The 25,704-nt window shown below is 37.8% G+C and overlaps 1 protein-coding gene across 1 annotated transcript in view; it reads right to left on the bottom strand.

The window, feature by feature from the left end:
* ANXA10 (annexin A10) overlaps positions 1 to 25,704 on the bottom strand; it is a 115,983-nt gene that overhangs the window by 35,232 nt on the left and 55,047 nt on the right. The window contains exons 4-6 of the mRNA XM_072625146.1: positions 20,639 to 20,752; positions 13,664 to 13,754; positions 12,230 to 12,309 (exon numbers count right to left, since the gene is read on the bottom strand). Of these exons, the coding sequence (XP_072481247.1) occupies positions 12,230 to 12,309; positions 13,664 to 13,754; positions 20,639 to 20,752 (285 nt within the window). The remainder of the gene's footprint in view (positions 1 to 12,229; positions 12,310 to 13,663; positions 13,755 to 20,638; positions 20,753 to 25,704) is intronic.

Genomic DNA, 25,704 nt, shown 5'->3' with positions numbered 1-25,704 from the left:
CTGTGATTAGAACAGGTGTAGGTAGTACCACATTGATAGGATCTTAGCTCCATTGAGGACTGAAGTTTGTTAGAAGGTGAAGCAAACTTTAATTTGCTTCCTTTGTTCAGGTCCCAGGAACTTTCAGAGTGTGTAGTTGGGAGAAATCACATTTAATTCCTACTGTTGTAGACATTTCGTAGTCTAACCATCAGTGGACATTAATTACATTTAGCTGAATGCTAGGGAAGCAATAGATTGTTAAAAATGAAGATAATGATAATAGCTAGCAATTATTTAACAGTTTAGTTTGCAAAACACTGCAAATATTATGTCATTTAATCCCCTCAACAATCTTGGGAAGTAGGTGAAATTATTATTCCCATTTTACTGATGAGGAAGTTGAGTTAACTGGAGGTTAAATGAGTTGCTCTTGCTCACATAGTGAAGCTGAATTCGAACTCAAGTCTTCCTGATTCCAGGTCCAGTGCTCAATCAATTGCACCACTCAAGTGCGTGGATTTGTCGAGAGGAATAACAAGTTGTACCTAAAAGATTTGCAGTTTCATGTTGAAACATTTTAAAAAATTATGCTGTCATAGAATTGCTTATTTTATTCCATAAATTAAAAAAGAAATAAATTTAAGAAAAGACATCCCTATAGGATATGATGCTTGTACATCAAGAACATTGTCTTAGGCATTGGTATTCTCTTAACATTTATCATTAGACATTTATCATTAATTTAGAGTGACATATTACATGAATGATTTTTATTGGCATTGTGGGATAGAGGAAGGCATGTGATTTTATGGCTGACAGAAAAGTTATGTTGTCATTTAATGATGAGCTTATTAAAAAAAAAGCTATATCCAAATGGTATAATATTGTGTATAATTTGTTGCTTTAGTAGATTCATGACATCATCAGTGAAGATACTCCTATCTTTCATGGGTACCATTCTTTTTCATCTTGTGGCTCCTCATCTCATTCTGTTCTATGTGCCAAGGACTGAGGAATTTCATCACTGACATTTTTCACCTTCTTAGAGAATTGCCTGAGGATCTGAAAGGTTAGGTGTTTGGTCAGTGGTCACACAGAATGTAAGTGCCAGAAGTGACATCTGAACCCAGGTCTTTATGACTTTGCATCCATTGCTTAAAGTAACACTGACTATCTAGGTTCTTGTCCATGTTATCCCTTATATCCTCCCTTTAAATGCCATCCAATGTGTTAGAGGCCTTCCTTTTTGTCTTTAACATCTCATGAGTACCAGATAGGCCTTGTATTTCCAGTGATTCTTAATTCTTTCTACTTGATTAACCCTCCTTCTTTTCTAAGCATAAGATTGTAGAATCATGATCCAAGAATTGTAAAGGAACTCAGAAGCCATTGGATCCAATCCCATAATTTTACAAATGAGGAAACCAAGGCCTAGGGAAATTAAATGACTTGCTCAAGTCAAAGAAAAGACGGATACTTCAAAGGAACTATGGTGGTAGACATGTTCTATGGTTCCTGGGATGATATATATTTGCCCACCATTTCTTGCACATCTTTGGTAACGTTGCAGCTTACTTCTTGGACTTATGATCAATCTCTCCATTGCCTTTCTGATCACCTGCAATCTTGATCCTTCAGCTATTGATTTGATATGATAATTTTAAAGTTTAGTTATGTCCTGAATCATAACTCTAGGAAATAGATGATTCAGGACCCTAATCTCTACTTGTGATTTTAAATAGTTTCTTTCTACCTTTGTAGCTTCCTTATAGCAAACTCAAGTTAATCTGTGAAATATATACTTGTCTTAAAATAATAATTTTGATATCCTTAATAACTAAGTTTCCTGGATTCAAAACCAGGGGACAGGTTAGAGGATATAGAGTGAAGTGTTCCACTAACTTTCCACACAGTTCCAAAAAACATAAGTTTGGTTATAAACTGACAAGATCTGATTTGGGAGCATTACATTAAAATATGGGCATTAATATTTTTTCTTTCCACCATCAATGATGCCTGAAAGATTCCAATCAACCCAATCATTAGACCCTCCTCAATCTCATGAGACATTTAATAATTGGCTACCTCAGCAGTATATTTTTAAAAGGCTGTTTATCTTTAGTTGACAATTATTTTGACATAAAAATGAAAGAAAGAATTAAAAGTAAATATTGCTTGGCAAATGCTAGAATAATTAGTTTGCTTTTCCTGTTGAGAAAACATGTTAATTCCCACCTTAATTGTATTCTCAAGAATTTGTGTCAAGTATGAAGGGTTTAGTCACAACATTCCTACTTCAGGGGGACCTGCTCTGAAATATCTGTGGCTGACCGAATGGGAATCTCTGTCAAATGAGAAAAATGGAAAATGGAAGGATAATAATCTGCTTTAAATTTGTAATAGGCTATTCCAAGAAAAATAATTTATTGTTTTATTCCCTTTCCCACTCTAAGTTCCTGCTACTGACTCATTTTTTTTTTTCTCAACACACCAACTAGCTTCAATGAGAGTACCCTGGTTGATCTTCTTTCTCTCCTATGTAAAAATACAATTTTTTCCTCTTCATTTTTTAGAGATATAGTTTTCCATTTAAAGGAAATTTAATTGATACAAGGAGAACAAAAATAGAATTTGAGGGAAAAAAAACAAAATCCTTTCTAGTTGGCCTCAGAAATATTGCTTATAGCTAAAGGGTTTTAATTTTCCACCTTAAAGTCAGGAGAAAACATACAATTAACTCCCATCTACAAAAAATGGCTGGGGAATCTACCACCTCAATACTTCATATTATGTTTAATGAAGCCATAATTATCATGCACAAAGCTGATGGTTTAATGAGAAGATTGGTCATTTGTAGGGCACATTAGGATTTTGCTGTATCTTGGTCATCATCACAGTTCTAGAGCAGTGAGGAACCTCAGAAGTTATCTATTCAAGTATGCAGATGAGAAAATTAAGTTTTCAGTCTTTAAGGGAAGTGCTTGTTTCACCATACTGTTACTTCATTGAGATAGAGAGATGCCATGCCTTTGACCCTTCTACTCACTACTATTATAACTCCAACATCTTTACCTTTAAATTTTCCTTCCCAAGTACAATCATCTGACCTTACCACCATTTATTCATGTCTATTCCTATGGAACTTGTTTTGTTTTTTGTTCTCCTCACCTTTTGTCCCATAATCTTTGTGAATTCCTTTAATCCATTATTCCTATTGTAGCTTCATTTGCCCTTCTACCTAGTCTTGAACTTCTCTTCCACTCCTAATGAAATAATTTCAGGAACACTTTGAATTCTGCCTTTAAGATCTGTCCTTTGACCTTCCATTCTTTCTACCCCAGTCCTGTTGAGTAACTACATCTTTTCTTTCCATTTCTACTCTTCCTTAGCCAAGTACAGCTAGAGAAAGTCATAAACCTTTTTGATTGGTATCTGCTATAAATTTATTCTATTTCAACTCACTTTGACTTTCACTGTTGCATGGTAATACATTTAATAATCTTTTAATGACATCCTATTGCCTCCTCTAGAGAATTAAACCTCTTTCTCTACTCCACCTGCAGTGGTACCAGTGGATAATATCATATCTTATTTTCCTAAGAAACTTGAAGATGCCAAATGGCAGGGTTTCATTTGCTTCACCTCCAAGCTTTGCAGCTTCCTATTCATTCAATCTCTCCTCCTTTCATTGCAGAGGAAAGGGTAGATATTGCCAAAGGCAAATCCTTCCCTGAAATCTTTTATACTATTGTTTCCTATGTGACTTTGTTTAACCAGTCCCACTCTTTCTTGAATCTTTAGATGTATTTGATTCATTCCCTTTTTCCCCTCCGATATCAAACACTTCGAGATTTCCTTTACCTGAATCTAAAAGAAAAACAAACAACAAAAATTCCAAGGACCAGTCCTTGGAATCTGCTATCCCTGTCAAATTGTTATCATATATCGTTCCTTTCATTATTAAATTTTTAGGAGACTTGGAGACTCTCCTTAATCATCCTCTTACTACTCTTCAATTCTTTGCAGCCTAATTTCTACTCTATTAGTCCATTTCCAAATAGTCAGCAAATCTTATAGAACTGTAGTACTTAGAACTGGATGGAGATTTAAAGATCATCTAATTCAACTCCCCTCCCCCATTTTATAAATGAAGAAACCAAGGCCTATGGGAGTGAAGTGACTTGCCCAAGGTCATATAACTAGTAATGTGGTTATGATTATAGTCACATTATAGTTATAGAACTAATATAATCGTTATTGTTATAGTAGCTAATATAGAAGTGACTAGCTGCGTATTAATTATATCACATTATATTAGTATTAAATTATATATAGTATACTAATTATATACATTGCATAATATAGTTAATATATTATATAATTATTTACATGTAGATACATGATAAATATATTAGTACATAGTTTATAATATATAACTACATGTAGAGTTTATAATTGTATACACAATTAATAAATAACACTAAACATACTCTGTTGGGGGTGTAAGCTCAGTTCCATGTGGACAGTCTCGGGCGGGTAAAGGTGAGGACTTCTAAACCTTAGAGTTCTCATGAGGTCCCCCAGGGAACAACTGGGAATTGAGGTGTGAGACCGGGCTATCTCGTGCATTTCCGCTTCTTCCCATGGGAAAAGTGCTAGGAGAGAGCATCCCCGCCCTCGAGATTGGCCCGGGTCTGAGCACACCTATTGTTGTCTAACAGGCATGGTATTCAGGTGCAAACTATGCGGCCGGAGAGCTTAAGTAGGGTCAGGAAAGCCTGAAGGCGCTCTTAGCGCTGAGGGGCCCTTAGAGGACAGAAGGCCCCTCTTCCTTCTCTCTTCTCTTCGCTCTTCCCTCTCCCCTCTCTCCCCCTCTTCCATTCTCCCATTCTCCCATTCCCCCACTTCCACTTCTGCTTTCATTCTCTTACTGTAAGATCTTTGCCTCCTTGGGAGATTTCTCTCTCTCCTAAGGAAGAGTTCCCCCTGCACATGTAACCAAGACCCTGAATAAAGCCTAACCCTTGTTTGACTCTGGAAAGTCTCTTCTCTCATACGTTTATCCGGTTTGGTCAGCCGAAGACCTGCGATATAGGTAAGGTAAGACTCGGGTAGCCCTCAGGCCTCTAGGCCTGGCAATACTCATTATATATTTAGTAATATAACTAATTGTAGCTAATAAAAGTGAAGATTTAAGCCCAGATTCACTGAATTCAAATTCAGTACCTTTTCCACTTCTCTACATTGCCTCTTTTGTTTTTAATCGCAGTTCTAATGCTCCTTGTCCTCTCTGGAGCACTTGACACCACTGATTACCCTGTTCCTTAATATTCTTTGTCCTTGGGGATGGAGCCAAGGTGGCAGAGTACAAAGACACACATACAGAGGCTCTCCCCACACAGCCCATAGAATACCTGTAGAGAGGTTCTCTCAACAAATTTTGGAGCAGCAGAAGTGGAGAACAAGAGAGTGGAGGAGATTTCCAGCCTAGGGTGACCTGAAAGGTCCATGGGAAACATTGGTTGCATGGGACCTGGAGCAGAGCCCAGTTCAGCCTTGGCCACGGTGCACCATGACTCTGGGAGGAGGACACATCAGGGGTGGAATCTCCAGTTGTGGAATCTCCAGTTGCAGCAGCAGCAGTTCTCAGATCCCTCAATCTACAGGCACCAAAGGTCAGTGACGGGGTTTTTTCAGCTGTCTGGGAAGGGGGAAAGGCTTTCCCATAGCTCCGGCTGCCTAGTGGCCACAGAGGCTACACAGCAGCCTGTACAGCTACCCACATCCATTGTTGGAGCATAAAAACCCCTGGGGCACTGGGGAGCTGAATATTACCTCAGCCCTGTGTAGAGGCCCTGAGGGAGCTGGTCTTTGTCTCTCACTGAATGGTGGCCCTGCCCCCACAGGTTAACTGAAAATCAGCCCCCAGTGCTGACTTGGTGAAACTGGAGACCAGGTGGCTGTGGAGAGGTAACAGCTAAGATTCTGGGCACAAAAATCTCTTGCTGCCCCCAGACCAATGTACACACTTGATTGTGCCACCTTGGAGGAACTGAGATCTTACAGATTCCCAGAGTATACCCTACTCTCGACAAAGGACCCAAAAGTCAAGTAACTGGTTGAGAAAATGCCCCAAAAAGGAAAAAAAAAATAAGGTTACTTTCTGGTGAACAGATATCTTCTCCCATCCTTTCAGAGGAGGAAGAACAATGTTTACCATCAGGGAAAGACATGAAAGTCAAGGCTTCTGTATCCCAAACATCCAAAATAAATATTCAATGGTCTCAGGCCATGGAAGAGCTCAAAAAGGATTTCGAAAATCAAGTAAGAGAGCTAGAGGAAAAACTTGGAAAAGAAATGAGAGAAATGGAAGAAAAGCATGAAAAGCTGGTCAACATCTTACTAAAGGAGACCCCAAAAAATGATGAAGAAAATAACACCTTGAAAAATAGGCTAACTCAATTGGCAAAGGAGATTCAAAAAGCCAATGAGGAGAAGAATGCTTTCAAAAGCAGAATTAGCCAAATGGAAAAGGAGGTTCAAAAGCTCACTGAAGAGAATAGTTCTTTAAAAATTAGAATGGAACAGATGGAGGCTAATGACTTTATGAGAAACCAAGAAATCACAAAACAAAACCAAAAGAATGAAAAAATGGAAGATAATGTGAAATATCTCATTGGAAAAACAACTGACCTGGAAAATAGATCCAGGAGAGACAATTTAAAAATTATGTGACTACCTGAAAGCCATGATCAAAAATAGAGCCTAGACATCATCTTTTGTGAAATTATCAAGGAAAACTGGATAATTTTTCTAGAAAAAAAGATATTCTAGAACCAGGTGGCAAAATAAATATTGAAAGGATCCACTGATCACCTCCTGAAAAAGATCCAAAAAAAGAAACTCCTAGGAACATTGTAGACAAATTCCATAATTCCCAGGTCAAGGAGAAAATATTGCAAACAGCTAGAAAGAAACAATTCAAGTATTTTGGAAATACAATCAGGATAACACAAGATCTAGCAGCTTCTACATTAAGGGATCAAAGGGCATGGAATATGATATTCTAGAAGTCAAAGGAACTAGAACTAAAACCAAGAATCACTTACCTAGCAAAACTGAGTATAATACTTCAGAGGAAAAAATGGTCTTTTAATGAAATAGAAGACTTTCAAGCATTGTTGATGAAAAAACCAGAGCTGAAAAGAAAATTTGACTTTCAAACACAAGAATCAAGAGAAGCATGAAAAGGTAAACAGCAAAGAGAAAGCATAAGGGACTTTTATAAGACAATCCTTGATTGCAGTAAGCTTTCCCATGTACACAGCCATCATCTCTCATAAAAAAGGGACAAGTAAAAGACTTTTCAGTGGGGGGAAAAGGGGGAGAGGTAAGAGAAAAAACATACAGCTTACTCTCATCACGTTCAACTAAAGGAAGGAATAAAATGCACACTCATTGTGGTATGAAAACCTATCTTACAATACAGGAGAGTGAGGGAGAAGGGGATAAGCGGGGGGAGGGGGATGATGGAAAGAAGGGCAATGGGAGAAGGGAGCAATTAGAAGTCAACACTCTTGGGGAGGGACAGGGTCAAAAGAGAGAGCAGAAGAAATGGGGGGCAGGATAGGATGGAGGGAAATATAGTTAGTCTTACACAATTTGACTATTATGGAAGTCATTTGCAAAACTACACAGATATGGCCTATATGGAATTGCTTGCCTTCCCAAAGGGAATGGGTGGGGAGGGAGGGAGGAAGAGAAGTTTAAACTCAAAGTTTTAGAAACAATTGTTGAGTATTGTTCTTGCAACTAGGAAATAAGGAATACAGATAATGGGGTATAGAAAATTATCTTACCCTACAGGACAAAAGACAAGATGAGAATAAGGGAAGGGAGGGATGTTAGAAGGGAGGGCAGGCTGGTGATAGGGGCAATTAGAATGGGATGATAGAGGGGAGAAATGAGGAGAAAATTTGGAACCCAAAATTTTGTGGAAATGAAAGTTGAAAACTTAAATAAATTAATTTTAAAAAAAGACTTAAAGAAAGTTGAAAAAAATCAAAGGAATAAATCGGAATAAAGGAAGTTTTCTATTTCCTTTTAAATTAAAAAATATATATTCTCTCTCCTCTAAGTTTATAGTACTCTTTCCTAGTTCTCCTTCTACCACAATTATATAGCTTCTATTATGACTGTTTTGCTGATTCCTCTTCTGTCTCTGACTCCCTATTTCTAAGAGAAAAAAAGACTTTTTGATCTTTCTCTTTCTCCCTCCCCTCCCTTTTCCTCTATGCTCCCTCTCTCCTTCTCTCTCTGCCTCTTTCTCTCTCTCTCTCCCCCTCACTCTCTTTCTCCTTCTCTCTCTTTTTTTGTCTCCCTCTCACTTTTTCTCTCTTTCTCTCTCTGATTGCTTTCTTTTTCCCTTCCTCCTCTCGCCTTTAGCACTCAAATACCTTAAAAAAAGTTTAAACTTGCTTTTTAAAATATGTCTAACATTGTACCCTCCATGCGCTTTGGGTGCACACACAAAATGGTATCACTCAATATTCCCTGATTATGTCCCACCACTTTCTGTCTCCACATGTTTTTCTTATATGGCTGGAATGGTTTCCTCAGGCCCAAGAATGTATAAGTACTTATACATACTGAGTGTTTAATAACAGCTTGGTGAATTGATAGCATATATATATTTAAGGTGCTTTATAGGATATGGAGGTGGAAGGAACTTTAAATATCATTTCATGTACATTTTAAAGAAAGAAAACTAGAGACTCAGACACCAGATGGCAAGCAGCAAAGCTATGATGGGAACCCAGTTTTTCTAAGGCCAAATATACATGGATCCTATTATATATGCTAGAGATGGGCTTAACACACAAAAAGGTATCAAGGAAAATTTATAAAGGTAGAGTTCAGAGTAATTGAACACTTTGGTGAAAGCTGACTCCATCACTCTTTGGGAAGAGAGAGTACCTTCTACTTTCATTATGAACAGGTAGCTTCCAAGTAAGGCTACAGGAAGACTACAACTTGTTCAGACCAATTTAAGCCCTTTTATACTTTTCTGAATTTTGCACTCCACACCCCACCATCCACTGACCATGTGACTTCATGATTTCCTCTCTGATAGGCTTTCTCTCAAACAGTTCATCAAACTTATTCACAAGTTTCTGACCTCTAACCTGACTGTGTTAGGTCACAACTCTGTGGAAACAGAATTTTTTCCTTATTTCCCACATATATGTTATATTTTATAAGTTATAGCTATTTACATAAAGGAACAAATACATATCAATATGGTTGTGTGACCACCAATAAGTCATTTAACCCCAAAGTATCCCAGGCAGCTCTCTAAGACCAGAAATTATTGAACATGTGCAGATCTGCTTTGGTAGAGGGAGATTCCTCTTTGAGAGTTCATTTTACAAATGGATTCTTGCGTTCAGCTAAGAAAAAAAAAATCTGACAAATATAGTCAAAACTTGACTTAATTATGGAATATATTTCTAGTGTAGCCCATTTCCTTTTTTCTAATTCTGTCCGTATTTTAAAGCAATTATTTTTCCTAGATCACTCCTACTCCTTCTTAATTCTGGAATCTTGGATTATATGTCTCATTTCTTTCTTTTACTTTGTAATGTAACAAAAAGATGGGTACAGCAGTATGACTTTGATGGGGTTATGGCACCTGGACCCTAAAAGGAAAAGACCATGTCTCTAGAAACAACCTAATTCCTGAATTTTCCCATACATTTCAGCAGCCCAGATCACTGGCCCACCCTATTTGATCACTTACTTAGCTTGCTTGACATTCCTTTCGCTATCATAGTTGGCCCATTCCAGACTTTTTGAACTCCTTAATCTCACTGAGATCATCTAATTAGCCTACTTGATATTCCTTTGACTGTTGTACTTGGCCCACCCTAGATTACTTGCCATCCAGATACTATCACTGTCTCTTTTGTGTATTGTAATAGTAATTTAAATGGAAAGATCTTTCTCATTCATTGATAGGTCCATATAAATCATATTAACCTTAAATCACTTGGAAGCCCAAGTCACATGTGGTGGGAAGAACTTGCTGAATAGGGGGAACAGGAAGTGTGGAGGAAGTGAGTGAGTATGCTAGCTTGGGGTAGAGGAGAGAGGACACAGGCAGGCACATGCTGCAGGGCTCAGGTTCATGAGTGTTTATTTGTGAGAAGGCCCTGGCTGAGGGGGGAGACTTGGGAATGGCTTTGCCCCTGCAGTGATAATGTTTATTAACTTCTTGGTCACCATGACAGATTTTGCTTTCTGGTTCTGAGATTTGGCTTCCTGGTGTCTAAATAAATGCTTTTCTTCTGCCTTCTATACTAAAGAGTCTTTTATATTTAGTGATTGAGAACTATGCTGACATATACATAGTCAACATTAGTACTGTGAATACATATCATATATTCATAAATATGAATACATATATAAGTTGTAGTTTCCCTAAGAAGTTTGTCTGCTTTATTGGCATTACAATAAACCTTGTCACTGGACTGGAAGATGATTTGAGTGTCTGAATTCATTACAAGGGGATGCCACCCTGTACCCTGACATTTCATGGTCCTCAGCAATTCCAAACTGAGTCAACTTGATTATTAAAAGCCCAATTAGAAATGGGAAACTGCCTCAATATCCCAGGTTAGAGGACAAAAAAGAGACCAGCAAGAAGAAATGAGCTTTGGATAAAATCTTTTGTGCTATTTTTGTTGACAGGGTGGAAAGATGTGCAGTAGGTGATTGTTAAGTTAGGTAGGTTTATAATTCATTGAATAACTGGGCCCAATGTATAACTAATGATTCAATGTCAGCTTCTAGGAAGGTGATGAGTTCTAAATTCACCTAACTGAACTATTGTCAAGCCTATATCTTTTCACCTTGTCCACAAAAATAACTTGAAATACTTGGTCAGATACTTTGCTGAAAGCTGTCTATAGCATGCTCCTGTTAACAGCGTCTATAGTATACCCTTGATCTAATAGTTTAATAGCCCCATTCAAAAAAAGAAAGGAAGGAAGTTAAAAAGAAAGAAAAGAAGTAAAGAAGCATAAAATAAAATGATATTCTATTCTAAAATGGTATTGGGCACGTAGAGGGATGGATTAAAAGTGCAATGATTCTTTATTTGTTGAAAGTAATGATTCTAAATGCAAAATTTTAAAAGCAACTAATGGGGTATAAGCTCTGGGAATCTCCTTGAACTCTCCTTCCCACTTGATTTGGGAGCTTGCCTGAGGCTGTAAGCCTTTTATTATCCTTAACTGAGCCTAGCCCTCCATTGTCTGTTACCTTCTATTGCCTTCCCACCCTTGATCTCATTAAAATTCCACTCTCTTGGTTCTGACTTCAAGTCATCCCAGTCCCATTAAGTTTCTCCTTAGAGTTCTCCTCAAGACTACTAGACCAGCCCTAAATCTCTCCCACAGTCTTTCTGTATATAAACTCAAACTAGCTTAGATTCGACTAGCTCAGATTCTATCTGATTTGCTTTCAGTACAAACCTCACAAATGATGTGACTTCTTAAGAGTCAAACCAATATGAAGGATCTTAAATAAACCTTGTTTTTCTTTGTCTAAAAGAAGGCTGGAGTTTTATTCATTCTGGCAGCCCTCAGAGAGTTGCTATTTTGGGGTCCTGAGCACCCCAAACTTCAATGCAACTACAATAATAATTGCTAGCATTCATTTGCTCCTTTAAGGTTTGCAAAACATTTTATAAACATTGTCTCATTTAAACCTCATAATAACTCTGGGAAGTAGGTACTATACTTCCTTTTTCCATTTTTTTTTTTTTTTTTTACAAATGTGGAAGTTGAAACATATAAAAGTTAAGGAACTTGCCAAAACTGTACAATTAATAAGGGTCTCATCTCAGATTTAAACTCAGGTCTTCCTGATTCCAGGCCCAGAACTCTATCTGTTGCATCACCTACAAACTGTAGTTTGTATTAATGTTTAATTTAGAATTTCCAATAAAACTAGTAATCTCAAAAACTATTCATAATTGAAAATAAGAACTGTACAGAGCATTAATTTCAAATCTCTTAATCCTTTTGGGAAATTATCTTACTCTCTATACCAAACAATTCCTCTGAGTGTGATTGAGTGTTGAATAGTAAGTTAGAAGCCAGTGCTTCCTACTTTAATTGTGAACATAAGTTTGACTCATGCTTCTGAACAGTGTGCTTCATGTTTGAGTTTGGGATTATAGTACCTGGACCAGATTCATAAGTGTGTCTCTGAAGTGTCCAGAAGTCTCTGAATAAATGTCTTGCTGAAGGTCACTATTGTATTCTGCAGAAGAAAAAGGCTATGTTAAAAGGAATGATTTATTATAGGCCTATACATGTGATGTGCTTGGAATACTCTAGTGATAATTCTCTAGAAGTAATAGGTTCAAAGCTCAGAAAATACATCCTGGCAGTTGACATTTATGTCTTTTAACACCTTCTCCTCAGAAGTCATCATTAAGGATCACAAAAAAGAAACAACCAGTTTGCTTTTCCTGCTCACTCATAAACACTGATAAACACCACTGGCAGCTATTTTGTAATGGCTTATTTCATAATTAAATTTCATAATTAAAAAGAAACTTAGATCCTTGAGATATAAAGAAAGAGAGATGCCGTTGCCTCCCAGATGACCTCCCTGAAAATACTTGGAATGCTTTGTATTATTTTAAATTTTCCAAGTGATGGTGCCTCCTAGAAATTTCAAGGATGATACAGCAGGTTCCACAGCATTCAAGCTTGTTGGAAAGAAAAAATAGCTTATATTTTTATGTTGAAATTTTGTAGAAAATCTGATTTTTGGGTGAATTGGGGTGACATATAGATTACTGATGTATAAATAAATCAAAATGATGAGTTGAGGCAATTGTGCAGATAATTATTAGAGATATCAAAAGGAAAAGCATTCACTGATGTGAATTATTTTATTGGTTGTCTATCACTGTAGTGAATTCCACTAGGTAAATTGTTAAATTTCCCTTTATTTTGTCTATGCAGGAAACATCCCTTTTCCCTTTGGTTAGCATGTGAACACATGCCTGTAAGATCATAGAATTATAGATTTAAAGTTGAAGGGATCTTAGATACTATCTAGTCTATGATCTCTACTTTGCAAATGACTAAAACAAGGCTTAAAAGATAAAGTGACTTGCCCATTGTCACAGTTAGCAAGTAGCAGAATCAGATTTTTAACTCAGTTGAATTACTTCCAAATCCATTGTACTACTCTGCCTCCCAAGGATAAAGTGTCTCAGGGTATCATAAACTGTCTGATAAGTTTCCTGACTTGGGAAGAATTTGCCTATCAGGCACTAGCTATTCCCAGAGAATCTTTTATTTAGCCTACTTCTCCATGGAACCAAGTCAGGTTCATGTCATCACCATACCTTAATACTGATTGAGAGGCCACTTTCAAAGACATTTAAAGGAGCAGAGTATTTTCATGGTATACTCTATGTACTTAGCACATAGTAGGTGCTTAATAAATTCTTGTTGACTAGACCTAAACTGGAGGTTCTGTTTGCTTTATTCATAGCAAAGTCTGGCATGCACATGTGATTATACGTACATGTGTATATATACATACATATATATGTATATGTGTGTATATCTATCTATAAATATATAATAAGCATTACGCAAGTAGTATGCTTCTTTCATCTGGAAAATTTCTCCATTTGTTCTTGATGCTAATATATCAATGAGGCAATTCTCTTCTGTGCCTGCTCCCTAGAAAGAAAACAAAACAAAACAGAAGGAGACACATAACACATACTGTGGATTAATGGTTCAGAAGGTATTTAAATAAGGAGATATTTACATAGAATTGAATGACAAATATTTATCACTACAACTACATTACAAGAATTCTTCTTGACTGATGCTGGAAGAGGCATGCTGAGATCACTGAGACATTAAAACTGTAGGATATTTTGCAGTGTGGAAATAAAGGTAAATCAATATTAGTAGCTGAATAAATTTAATTTATAGGGGTGGGATTTTGGGAACCAGCTCCTAGAGAGAGATTAAGTAGTTTCTGATTCAGTGTCTGGGTGACCTCTAAGGTTATGTGTATTTGTCTGGTGGATTCAATTCAATATAATTCCATTCTACAAACATTTATTCAGTTCTGCCAGATTCCATGTGAAAGAAAATGTAGTTGGTGGTGTGCATTCAAAGGAAAAATACATAAATAAATAAAAAGATTCAATAAAACGTGAATAGTCATAGGATCAAAAATTTAGAATTGGAAGGGACTTAGAGGTCATTAAGTCCCAACTTCCTTATCTTATGGGTAAGGAACTGAGTCCCAGAGAGTTTAAGTAGCTTTCCTACTCCAGGTCATTCAGCTATTAAGTGTCTGAGGCAGGATTCAAACTCAGGACTCCCAAGTTCAGCACTTTACCACTACATCTGTCTGTCTCAATGAGCTTACATCTTTTTTTTTTTTATTAAACTTTTAACATTTATTTTCACACAATTTTGGGTTACACATTTTCTCCCCTTTTTTCCCCCTCCCCCCCCCAGACCCAAGTTTTCTAATTGCCCCTGTGACCTATCTGCTCTCTCCTCTATCCTCCCTCCCTGCCCTTGTCTCCGTCTTCTCTTTTGTCCTGTAGGGCCAGATAGCTTTCTTGACCCCTTAACCTGTGTTTCTTGTTACCCAGGGGTAAGAACATTACATTTGGTCCTAACACTTTGAGTTCCAACTTCTTTAGCTCCCTCCCTCTCTACCCCTTCCCCTTGGAAGACAGGCAGTTCAATATAGGCCATATCTGTTTAGTTTTGCAAATGATTTCCATACTAGTTGTGTTGTATAAGACTAACTATATTTCCCTCCATCCTGTCCTGTCCCCCATTACTTCTATTTTCTTATGGTCCTTTCCCTCCCCATGAGTGTCGACCTCGGATTGCATTCTCCTCCCCATGCCCTCCCCTCTATCCTCCCCCCCACCCTGCTTGTGCCCCTGTCCCCCACTCTCCTGTATTATGAGATAGGTTTTCCTATCAGAATGAGTGTGCATTATATTCTTTCCTTTAGTGGAATGTGATGAGAGTAGATCTCATGTTTTTCTCTTGCCTCCCCTCTTTATCCCACCACTAATAAGTCTTTTGCTTGCCTCTTTTATGAGAGATAATTTGCCCCATATAACTTCTCCCTTTCTCCTCCCAATATTTCTCTCTCACTGCTTGATTTCATTTTTTTTTTTTAGTATATGATCCCATCCTCTTCAATTCACTCTGTGCACTCTGTCTCTATGTATGTGTGCATGTGTGCATGTGTGTACTCCCACCCAGTGCTCAGATACTGAAATGTTTCAAGAGTTATAAATATTGTCTTTCCATGTAGCAATGTAAACAGTTCAACTTTAGTAAGTCCCTTATGATTTCTCTTTGCTGTTCGCCTTTTTATGGTTCTCTTCATTCTTGTGTTAGAAAGTCAAATTTTCTTTCCAGCCCTGGTCTTTTCATCAGGAAAATTTGAAAGTCTTCTATTTCATTGAAAGACCATTTTTTCTCCTGAAGTATTATACTCAGTTTTGCTGGGTAGGTGATTCTTGGCTTCAGTCCTAGTTCCTTTGACTTCTGGAATATCCTATTCCATTCCCTTCTATCCCTCAATGTAGAAGGTGCCAGATCTTGTACTATCCTGATTGTATTTCCACAATACTTGAATTGTTTCTTTCTAGCTGCTTGCAATATTTTCTCCTTCACCTGGGAATTCTGGAATTTGGCCACAATGCTCCTAGGAGTTTCTCTTTTTGGATCTCTTTCATGCGGTGTTCTGAGGATTCCTTGAATATTTATTTTGCCTTCTGGTTCTAGAATCTCAGGGCAGTTTTCCTTGATAATTTCGTGGAGGATGATGTCTAGGCTCTTCTTTTGATCATGGTTTTCAGGTAGTCCCAGAATTTTTACATTGTCTCTCCTGATTCTATTTTCCAGGTCAGTTGCTTTTCCAATAAGATATTTCACATTATCTTCCATTTTTCAAATCTGCGCGGTATGTTGTGAGATATCTGTCTTTCTCGAAAAGTCCAAAGCTTCCATCTGTACCATTCCAGATTTGAGAGATCTATTTTCTTCAGTGAGCTTTTGAATCTCCTTTTCCATTTGTTTAATTCTGCTTTTGAAAGCATTCTTCTCCTCATTGGCCCCTTGCACCTCCCTTGCCAGCTGAGTTAGGCTAGTTCTCAAGGTGCCAATTTCTTCAAGATTTTTTTGGTTCTCCTTTAGTAGGGAGCTGATCTGTTTTTCATGCTTCTCCCTTATCCCTCTCATTTCCCTTCCCAGTCTTTCCTCCATCTCTCTAACTTGATTTTCAAAATTCCTCTTGAGCTCTTCCATGGCCTGAGCCCATTGGGTGGGCTGGGGCACAGAGTCCTCAATTTCTGTGTCTTTGCCTGATGGCAAGCATTGTTCCTCCCCATCAGAAAGGAAGGGAGGAAGTGTTTTTTCTCCGATAAAGTACCCTTCAATAGTTCTATTTCTTTTCCCTTTTCTTGGCATTGTCTCCACCTAGTGGCCTGACCTCTGAATGTTCTCCTCACACCCACCTCGCCTCCTGGTCCTCCCAGCCAGCATTTGGGGACTGAGATTCAAATGCTGCTTCCCGCCTTAGGATTTTTGGCGGGGGCAGGGCTGTTATTCAGTGTTAAATTTAGTTCAGGTGCTGAGGTCAGGGGCAGGGCCGCCTCTCTGGCTCACTTCCCTCAGGGGGTTTATGCAGAGACCTTCCACAATGGATCCAGGCTCCCGTCCGTTTGGGGAGCCCCCGTCCGCAGCCGCCTCTCAGCCCCCACCTCCCGGGGGGGCCCGAGCTATGGGGGCACCTCACTCCCCTCTCAACCCGCCAAAGAGACTCTCTCACCTACCCCCGTCAGTCACCTGTTGGTGGGGGGGCTTGTGCCGCTGCTGAAGATCCCGCCTCCGGAGCCCTCTCAGAACTGTGTCTCTCGGAGCCGCGGCCGCCGTCGCCGCCGCAGGTCCGGGCTGGGCTCCGCGTCTGCAGCGCAACGGACCTTTTGCGAGAGGTTTGCCGGTCCCTCTGTGGGTGGGGGGACCCGCGTGGCCGCTGGAGACTCCGTTCCGCAGCCCTCTCGGATCTCTTTCCCACGGTGTCGCTGCCGCGGCAGGGCTGCTCTCCTCTTCCCGCCCCAGCGCCCAGTCCCCGGCACGAAGGACCCCCGTGAGAGGTTTGCAGGTCTCTCCAGAACAGAAATCTCCCTCGCTCCAATATTCCATGGTCTCTGGGTGCAGAATTCGCCCTGGGTTAGTCCCCTCTGCCATTCTGTGGTTTGTGGGTTTGGAGCTATGTGTATGTGCGTCTCGAGCTTACATCTTATTGTGACTTTGACAGAGCCCAGATCATTTTATCTATGATTCAATGATTAGCACTAGAAGACAGAAAATTCACTGTCACTTCCTTTACATGGGCTTGTCAGGACACCTGGCACTGATTCTTTACAAAGGATTTAATGAGTGTCCATAGGGACAGAAACATTTGCATTTTTCAGCGGGTTGTTTTCTCTTCTCTTCTCACTTGGAGGTGGACACCATTTCTTAGATAGCCAAGCTGAAGTAGAAGAATCTACTGGGTCAGAAAACAATATAAAAACACAGAATTTTATAGAATTGTAGAATTCAAAGCAGTAAGGGGCAGCATTAGAGAATATCTAGCCCAATGGCTAGATGATCAAATAGAAATAGTGTCATTCATCCATACATAAAGGCACATATTGATTTAGTTTGAAAATCTTGTATTTTCTATGTCTTATTATATTTTTGCTCACTGTGCTAAATATTTTCTAATTATATTTTAATCTTGTTAAGGCTTGACACTTGTGGGCTGTGTGTCTGACACCTCTCATCTCGCCGAATTCCTTTCTTTTTTTAAAACATTTTAACAAATTGACCCCCAGAGAAATTTTAACTTGCCTAAGATCATGCAAGTAGTAAGAAGCACAGAGGGAATTCAAACCCGGTTCTCTTGCTCTAAAGCAGCAACCTGCAATAGAACAGCGGGTAACAGTTACTAAAACTAGGATCTGATTGTATTTTGGTTGCAGGGAGTAATTGAGCATAATTCTAGCCAAGGCCATCTGCAGGTGTTTAGATCAAAGAAAATGGAATAATGCTCCTTGGGCCAAGTGAAGAATTTAATCTTATGGAAGAAATCATAAGTTTTATTTTCTTCAGTGGTCTGCTAGATCTTAAGATAAATAACTTTCTTTCTTTTTTTTAATTTATTTGACATTCATTTTAACAAAATTTTGGGTTACAAATTTTCTCCCCTTTTCTCCCCTCCCCCCCCAAACACCAAGCATTCTAATTGCCCCTATCACCAATCTGCTCTCTCTTCAATCATCCCTCTCTGCCCTTGTCTCCATCTTCTCTTTTGTCCTGTAGAGCCAGATAACTTTCTATACCCCTTTACCTGTATTTCTTATTTCCTAGTGGCAAGAACATTACTCGACAGTTGTTTCTAACACTTTGAGTTCCAACTTCTTTACCTCCCTCCCTCCCCAACCCTTGCCTTTGGAAGGCAAGCAATTCAATATAGGCCAAATCTGTGTAGTTTTGCAAATGACTTCCATAATAGTTGTGTTGTATAAGACTAAGTATATTTCCCTCCATCCTATCCTGTCCCCCATTACTTCGATTCTCTTTTAATCTTAACCCGTCCCTGAAGCCCGCTCGGATCTGCTTCTCTCGGTGCCGCGGGCGTGGCAGGGCTGTACTCGGCTCCCAGTCCTGGCGCCCAGTCCGCGGCGCGAAGGACCTTTTGTGAGAAGTTTGCAGGTCCCTCTGGAACAGAAATCTCCTTCACTCCACTGTTCTGTGGCCTCTACTGCTCCAGAATTCGCCGTGAGTTCCTTTTTACAGATGTTCTATGGGTTGTGGGTTCAGAGCTATGTGTATGTGTGTCTTTCTACTCTGCCATCTTGGCTCCGCCCCCCAATAAATAACTTTCTTGTATCAAGGTGAGTAATTTCCTTTTCGTATTATCACTGAGGCCTAGATAGTTTATCTTAAAATAAAATGGATTTGAACAGCAATATTTCCTACAAAAAGTCTTTCCATATTTGCCATTGAAAGTTTGGTACATAGAAATCCATTTTTAAAAAATAGTAATCAGAACTATAACCAATGTCTCTGGCCCTGGGTGTTAAAAAAGTCAGTCCCAGCCATATTTTTTCTCCTAATTCTTTATGATCAATCTATGATGGTAGTAATAATGATACTAATAATAATAGCAATTATATAGGATTTTAAAAATGTCAAAATCTGAAGGTTTCTTCCTTATTAAATGAATGGGTTCATTTTGTGTACCTACTGTATTTGAATGGCTCTGTATTATCCCCCTTTTAGGTCTAAGAGTTTTTGACAATGTTTTGTAAATGTGACCATAGGAGGATCTGAGTTCCTATTGTTGTAGGAAATTCGTTCTTTTCATGCAGCTCATTAAAAAAATATAACCCAAGTAGTCATCTGAGGTTCTCAGGACTTGACTTGCCCAGGGTCACAGTTAGTAATAAATAGTATAAGAAGTGGAGATTTGAACTCAGAGTTTCTTATCTAGCAATCTAACCACAACTCATTGTCTTTCCATTTTGTTTAACTATCTAATTTTTAAAGAAAACAGCTAGCAATATTTTCTGTTCCTTGGAATTCATTTCTCAGAATTACAGTCCATTAAACTGTGAGCTCCTGGAGGGCAGGGACTTTTTTGCCTTTTTTTTTTTTTTAATCCCCAGAGCTATGTGCCATTGCCTGGTACATAGTAGGTACTTAATAAATGTTTGTTGACTGACTGATTGGAATAGTGATCAATAAAAAGTTATGATTATAAATCAATGGTAAGCTTTGAGTTCACTGATTATCTTTGATTCCAGATGTATTTTATAAGTCTTAGTCAAATCCCTGAGATAGATAGAATTGACATGTATTTTAATAAAACAAAAGTAGTTCCAAATATAGGAAAGACTTTAGTGATGTTTATTCTGGCTCTAAATAATAACTACCAACTGGTCTTGCCCCCATGCCCTCTGTTCACAGACTGTGATAATCTTCTCTGCCAACTAATTTTGGAAAGATTTCAAAAAGTCCTGCTGGTGTTTGAGTAGAGGCATTAAAAGTAAGAAGGAATGTACCAATCTCCAAGCAACAGCAACAGCAAAAAAAAACCTTAACACAATCTATAATTATTTCAGTTTTAGGAAATGAGTTTTTTGTAAGAAAAAAATCATCTCTTTTTCAAAATGGAAATTCAACTACATGGGAGAGGATATTATTTCATAAAGGAGAAACTTAAGGTCTTATCAAAATAAATAGAAAAAATAGTACAAACATTTCATCTCTGATTCTATTTCTTATTTGTACTTGATGTGCTAAAGTGATTACCGACTTTTTAAAGAGCAGAATTGCCCTCCTTAATATGACAACAAATATAAATCACATTGCACAATGTAATTATCATTTCTCATTAAGGATCACTTAGAAATGGCCTTTACCACATTTGAGAATCCTGTTGAATGTCAGAAAGCAAGAGAAATAAATAGGCAAACAGTATCTGAGAATAGTTCCTAGGGTTTAGGGGACTGGAGAAGTACCTTCATGGCATGCCAGAGCTCATGAGCATCATAAGATGGTGGTGGATACATCAGACCAACCATAACATCCTTAAAATGTCCTGAAAGATTCTCCTTCAGGTCTGCAATCAAATCCTACAAAGAAAAACAAATCAGCAAATCCATATGGTATCCATATCATGACATATCTACATCAGAGGTACCTACATAAGAGGTTCAGAAGACATAGATCTAAGTCCTGCCTCTGATTTTGTGTGACTTTAGGTATTTAATTATATAACAATTATAATCTCTCAGAGCATCAAGAAAGTCCCTAAGACTATAAATTGCAGAAAAAATGCTGGTATACACTAAGCATGTATCTTACATTGATTGACACATAGGTTTAGAGCTAGAAGGGACTTAATATACCAATTAGTCTAACTCACTCATTTGACAGATGAGGAAACTGAGATCCAAAGAAGTTAAAGTGACTTTTATGTCCAGTACAGGATTTAAAATAAGTCCTCTCTCTCTAAATACAAAGTCTTTCCACTGTAGCATGCACTCTCTGTATTAGACCAAAATTTTGTGACCTTAACTCTACCTGTACAAATCACGGAATAGTAGAAGATGCATTTTATAGCCTGAAATAGTACCTCATCTCCAATACTTCCCCAAAGTAGGTACCTTCCTGTTGAAAAGCATGAGTGATTTGGGAACAAACAAATTTTACCCCATTTCTCTATGAAAAATTATTTTAGCGTATGCAGCAATATATAGACAGGATGACATTGTACCTTCCTCTATCCAACCCTCCAAACACACACACTGCTTTTGTCTTACTGTAAATATGAATAACAGTTGAAAACTAGGCACACTTTACTTGGACTTGTTTACCCAGTGTCCTTAAAACTTGTTGGTGGGGGCTATGTTTCATTCTTTCTTTGTATCTCTGATAAATAATATTAAGCATAACACTGGTTTTTAGTTGTGTTTTGTCCTTTGTTTTTCTAAAAGGATCATGACATCAGGTAAATGATAAGATGACTTGCAGTTGACTTTGATTTGAGAGAGGGAGGGCTGTGCAAGGCCACCAGCCTCACTTTGTTCTAGGCTCTCAAAGAAGCTCCATCTTATGTACAACTTGTATACAAGTAAGTAAATGCATACATAAGATGCACAAGGAAATAAGAAATAATATCAGGTGGCACTAGCCACCAGGGAGATCAAGAAAAGTTTCATATAAGGGATGTTACAAAAACTATACCTGGAAAGAAATCAGAGATTCTATCATTTTGAAGCAAGATAGGAAGGTTATTTCAGATGCCAATGTGAGAAATTTACCAGGGCAGATAGCTGAGAATAACATCTTTGAGGGGCCCAGGCAATAAACACAAAATGCCAGTGGTTTGGTTGTGGGGAGGAATGTTGAATTGGGTATAGTAGCTGTGTTGGAAATACATCTCCATTTAGGGGAGAGTAAAGGAAAAAGGTAGGAAGTAGCCCATTTTTCCACCCCTCCACTCCCTTAAGGGACCATTGTTATTGGGACTAAGTACTCATATTGGAGACCACTGCATTAGAAGAATCACATCTCTCCTACAGTCTCCAGCACCCCCAGAACCTTCTCTAAGACAGGAAGCAGCTCACATCTCCCAGTCTTTATTCAATCATACCAGGGATTCTCCCTAACCAAGACACAGGCCAGGCTTTGCTCCAGGAGAACCATTCTAGCTCTTCGTTGGATTTGCTCATTGGTACTTAATTGAGGTGCTATTTCCACTTCCTACCTATTCTTCACTGATGAAATTGTGCCTCAAAATCCTTTCTTGCTTATCCTGAGACTCTGGACCTACATTCCAAATCTTACCTATTTTCTCCAATTTGGTCAATTGATCTTAACTTTGATCTCAGCTTTGCCTTTAGGATTCACAAGCTAGCATATCTCCTTGGCCATAATTCCTACCTTTTACGCTCCTCTAGTCATTTTCTCTGATATCATGTTCCAGCTCCCTGTCCTGACCCCTCATAGTCCCAGAGTCAGTCTTTTCCCAAGGCCGAAAGTTTAGTAGCTTATGTGGTACGCATCATAAATAGCTCCTCAACTACAATTTGTATTTTGAGTTTGATTGTGAATTAGGGAAAGTTTCATTTCAATGAAAGACCACAGCAAATGGAAATAAACTTATAAACTCAACAAGAGTTCAGTTTCAATAAAAACCTGATTCCCTGAAGGAGAAAAAAAAAGTCATTGAATTTATCCACAGGATACTGAGTATAATTAACATGGTAGATGAAACAGCAACAAGGGAGAAGCCTTAGAAGTTTTGTAAAAAAGGAATTTTATGGTCAAGAAGCAATTAGCAATGTTCACTGAAATCACATTAGCTACTTCTGACAACTACTAAATCGCAAATGGAAAAGAAATAAATTCATTAACACATTTCAGTACTGACACAATGCCAGTGGGAAAATGGATTAATAGTTGGAATGAAGACTAATTAAAAATTGCCCCCTGTGATCTGAAACAGGATTAATGGAGAGTATTGAGAGACAAAAAGCTAAATTGTCACTGTTAATTGTGTTTTTTTCTAATTGCTCCATGATATAATTGGAAGAAGGCATTTTAGACTCCTTGCATGTCTAACCAACTTAATAGGAATTTACTTGAGTTCTTTCTTTTCCCCAAATCTTTATTTTTTTTTCTTTCTACACTCATATCCAATTTGATATTCCTACAAAAGCCAGGCTAAGCGTGTTTCTGAGTTAAAATTTATTTTTTCTTTTACATTTACACTACCACAATATACTCTACCTGGAGCAGGATTAAAGGTTTCATATTACTACAGTATAGTAATTTAGTGTTAACTTAAGTAGTAACTTTTTTGTGTGATAAGAATCACAAAAGATTTCACCTCAAAATATGCATACATTATTCTGTTCTGTGATTTGCCTAAATTGTCAAAGGTGCTGGTCTTTTATATCCTTAAATCTGAAATTAAATACTGCTATAATTTTGGGTTACTCCTGAAGCAGCTAAAAAACTGTATTTATTATAAATTAAAAATAGATTGATGCCAGTGCCTTAGAGTTGTTATAATTTGTGCTGCAATGATTTTAGGATGGCTGTGGACATGGGAAAGCTTACAGCAATCAAGGATTGTCTTATAAAAGTCCATTTTCTCTTTCACTTGATCCTTGTGTTTTTCTTTCCACCAACATTACATCTTTTCTGATGGTGAGGATGAGTTAATTTTCAGTCTGGACAAGAGCATGCCATATACATTCACTCACAAGCTGTCCTGATAAACAAGTGAATTTTTTCTCCTTGTTGGGACTTCAGCATTACCTGTACTAAAGATTTTCTTTTTTTTGCATACTGATTACTTTGATGTCAATCAACTTGCTTTCTGATGTTTCTAAGCTGAAGTTTATTCAGTTTTTAAACCAACAAAATGGGGGACCCAATTCCCTAAACAGAATATTGATGTGCATCTACAGCATCTACTGATTCTGAGAATTGACTTTTGCCACATTAAGGTAGCTCACCATCACTGTTTCACCTATGAAGCCTGAGGTATTTGGTGAACTTGTGATGCTATTAATGAATACTTCCTAAAAGCTGGTTTTATAAACCACTTATTAACTGTGTGACTCTAGGCAAGTCACTTAACCTCTTCATGTCTCAGTTTCCTCAAGTGTAAAAGGAGGATAATAATAGCACCCTTCTCCCAGGGTTGTTGAGTGGATTAAGTGAGATAACATGCTTAGCATGATATCTGACACATAGTAGTTGCTTAGTAAATGTTTATTTCCTTTTCCCTAATTTTAGAATTTTGCTTATTGATTTTGTTTTCTTTTATTAAATGATTACCAATTCTTTCTTTCTGCTTTCTTTTAACCTTGTTGGTTGTAGTAAATTAAAACTCCACTCCCTTCTCCTACTCTCCAATTTATTTTGTTTCCTAGTCTTTAAAAATCTTTTATCTTTACACTTTCTTAAAACAGATTTCTTTACCTTTGATTTCTTCATTAATTTTCTTCCAAACCTGTCTAGTTTATTCAGAAATTTTATTCTTTATTTTTTATTCTTTCATTCCTGGTAGGTATACTTATTTATTCCTTCTTTTTCTTCATGGCATTCCTCATAAAATAAAAGCTTCCAAAATGTTTGAGTTACCTTTTATAACCAACTTCTATTGTTATTGCCTTCATAATCTACCCCCTCATCTAAAGGTCCTCTGCCTTTGTTGCATAATTCCTCCTTTTTCTTTTGAGAATTATTGGGAATTGGATAAAATGTCTAGTCTTTCTCTTGTTGGTTACATTAGCCAGAAGTAACAATTGCTTTACATTTTTTATTTGAATGAAATCAATTGCTCGGAGATATTGCTCACAGCATAGAATATAGCACCTGTTACCACATTGCTGTCTGAGGGAATTGTTTAGATGACTGATTGATGGAAAGTATAGTAAAGAATGAAATCTTGAACGGAGCATGCCTAGTGACCAAATAGACTGACCATTCATAATTGTCTCAGACAATATTAAAGAGGCAACATGGAAGGAATGAAAAGATCTTGGAGCCAGGAAGATCAGAATTTAAATCTTGCTATGGTTACTGGCCAGATGACTCTTGACAATCAATTCATTCTTCATAATTCAAACAATTCTATAAGAATGAAGAAATGGGTTAATAAAGCATTTCTTAGGCACTAACTATGTGCAAAACTGTGCTTAGGGCTAAGTGTTCAAATTAGGACTAAAAGAAAAACATTTTCTGTCCACAAAGAGCTTACAATATAATGAGGAAGAATGATTATAAATTATAGAGGCAAAAACTAGGACTAATGTTAGGGGAAAATATTCTAATAACTAGAGTTTATGGTATAATGGACTGCTTCAAGAGTTGATGGGTTCCCCTTCCTCTTCAACCAAAACCTGGGTGGCTCTTTGTTGGACAGTGTACCATATTCTTATTGTTGTTCAACTATGACTTGATGGCCTCTTTCTGTTCTAACTTAAAGATTCTGTGACTCTGAATATTTGTTCTATTAGGAGAAAGAGTGTCTTGATGAGACTGTGAGATTCATAAGCCAACAGAA

This window comes from Notamacropus eugenii, chromosome 7 (genome assembly GCF_028372415.1).
Source record: "Notamacropus eugenii isolate mMacEug1 chromosome 7, mMacEug1.pri_v2, whole genome shotgun sequence".
NCBI classification, from domain to species: domain Eukaryota; kingdom Metazoa; phylum Chordata; class Mammalia; order Diprotodontia; family Macropodidae; genus Notamacropus; species Notamacropus eugenii.
The sequence above is the reverse complement of the archived record's forward strand: the minus strand, read 5'-3'. Positions and strand labels throughout refer to the sequence as shown.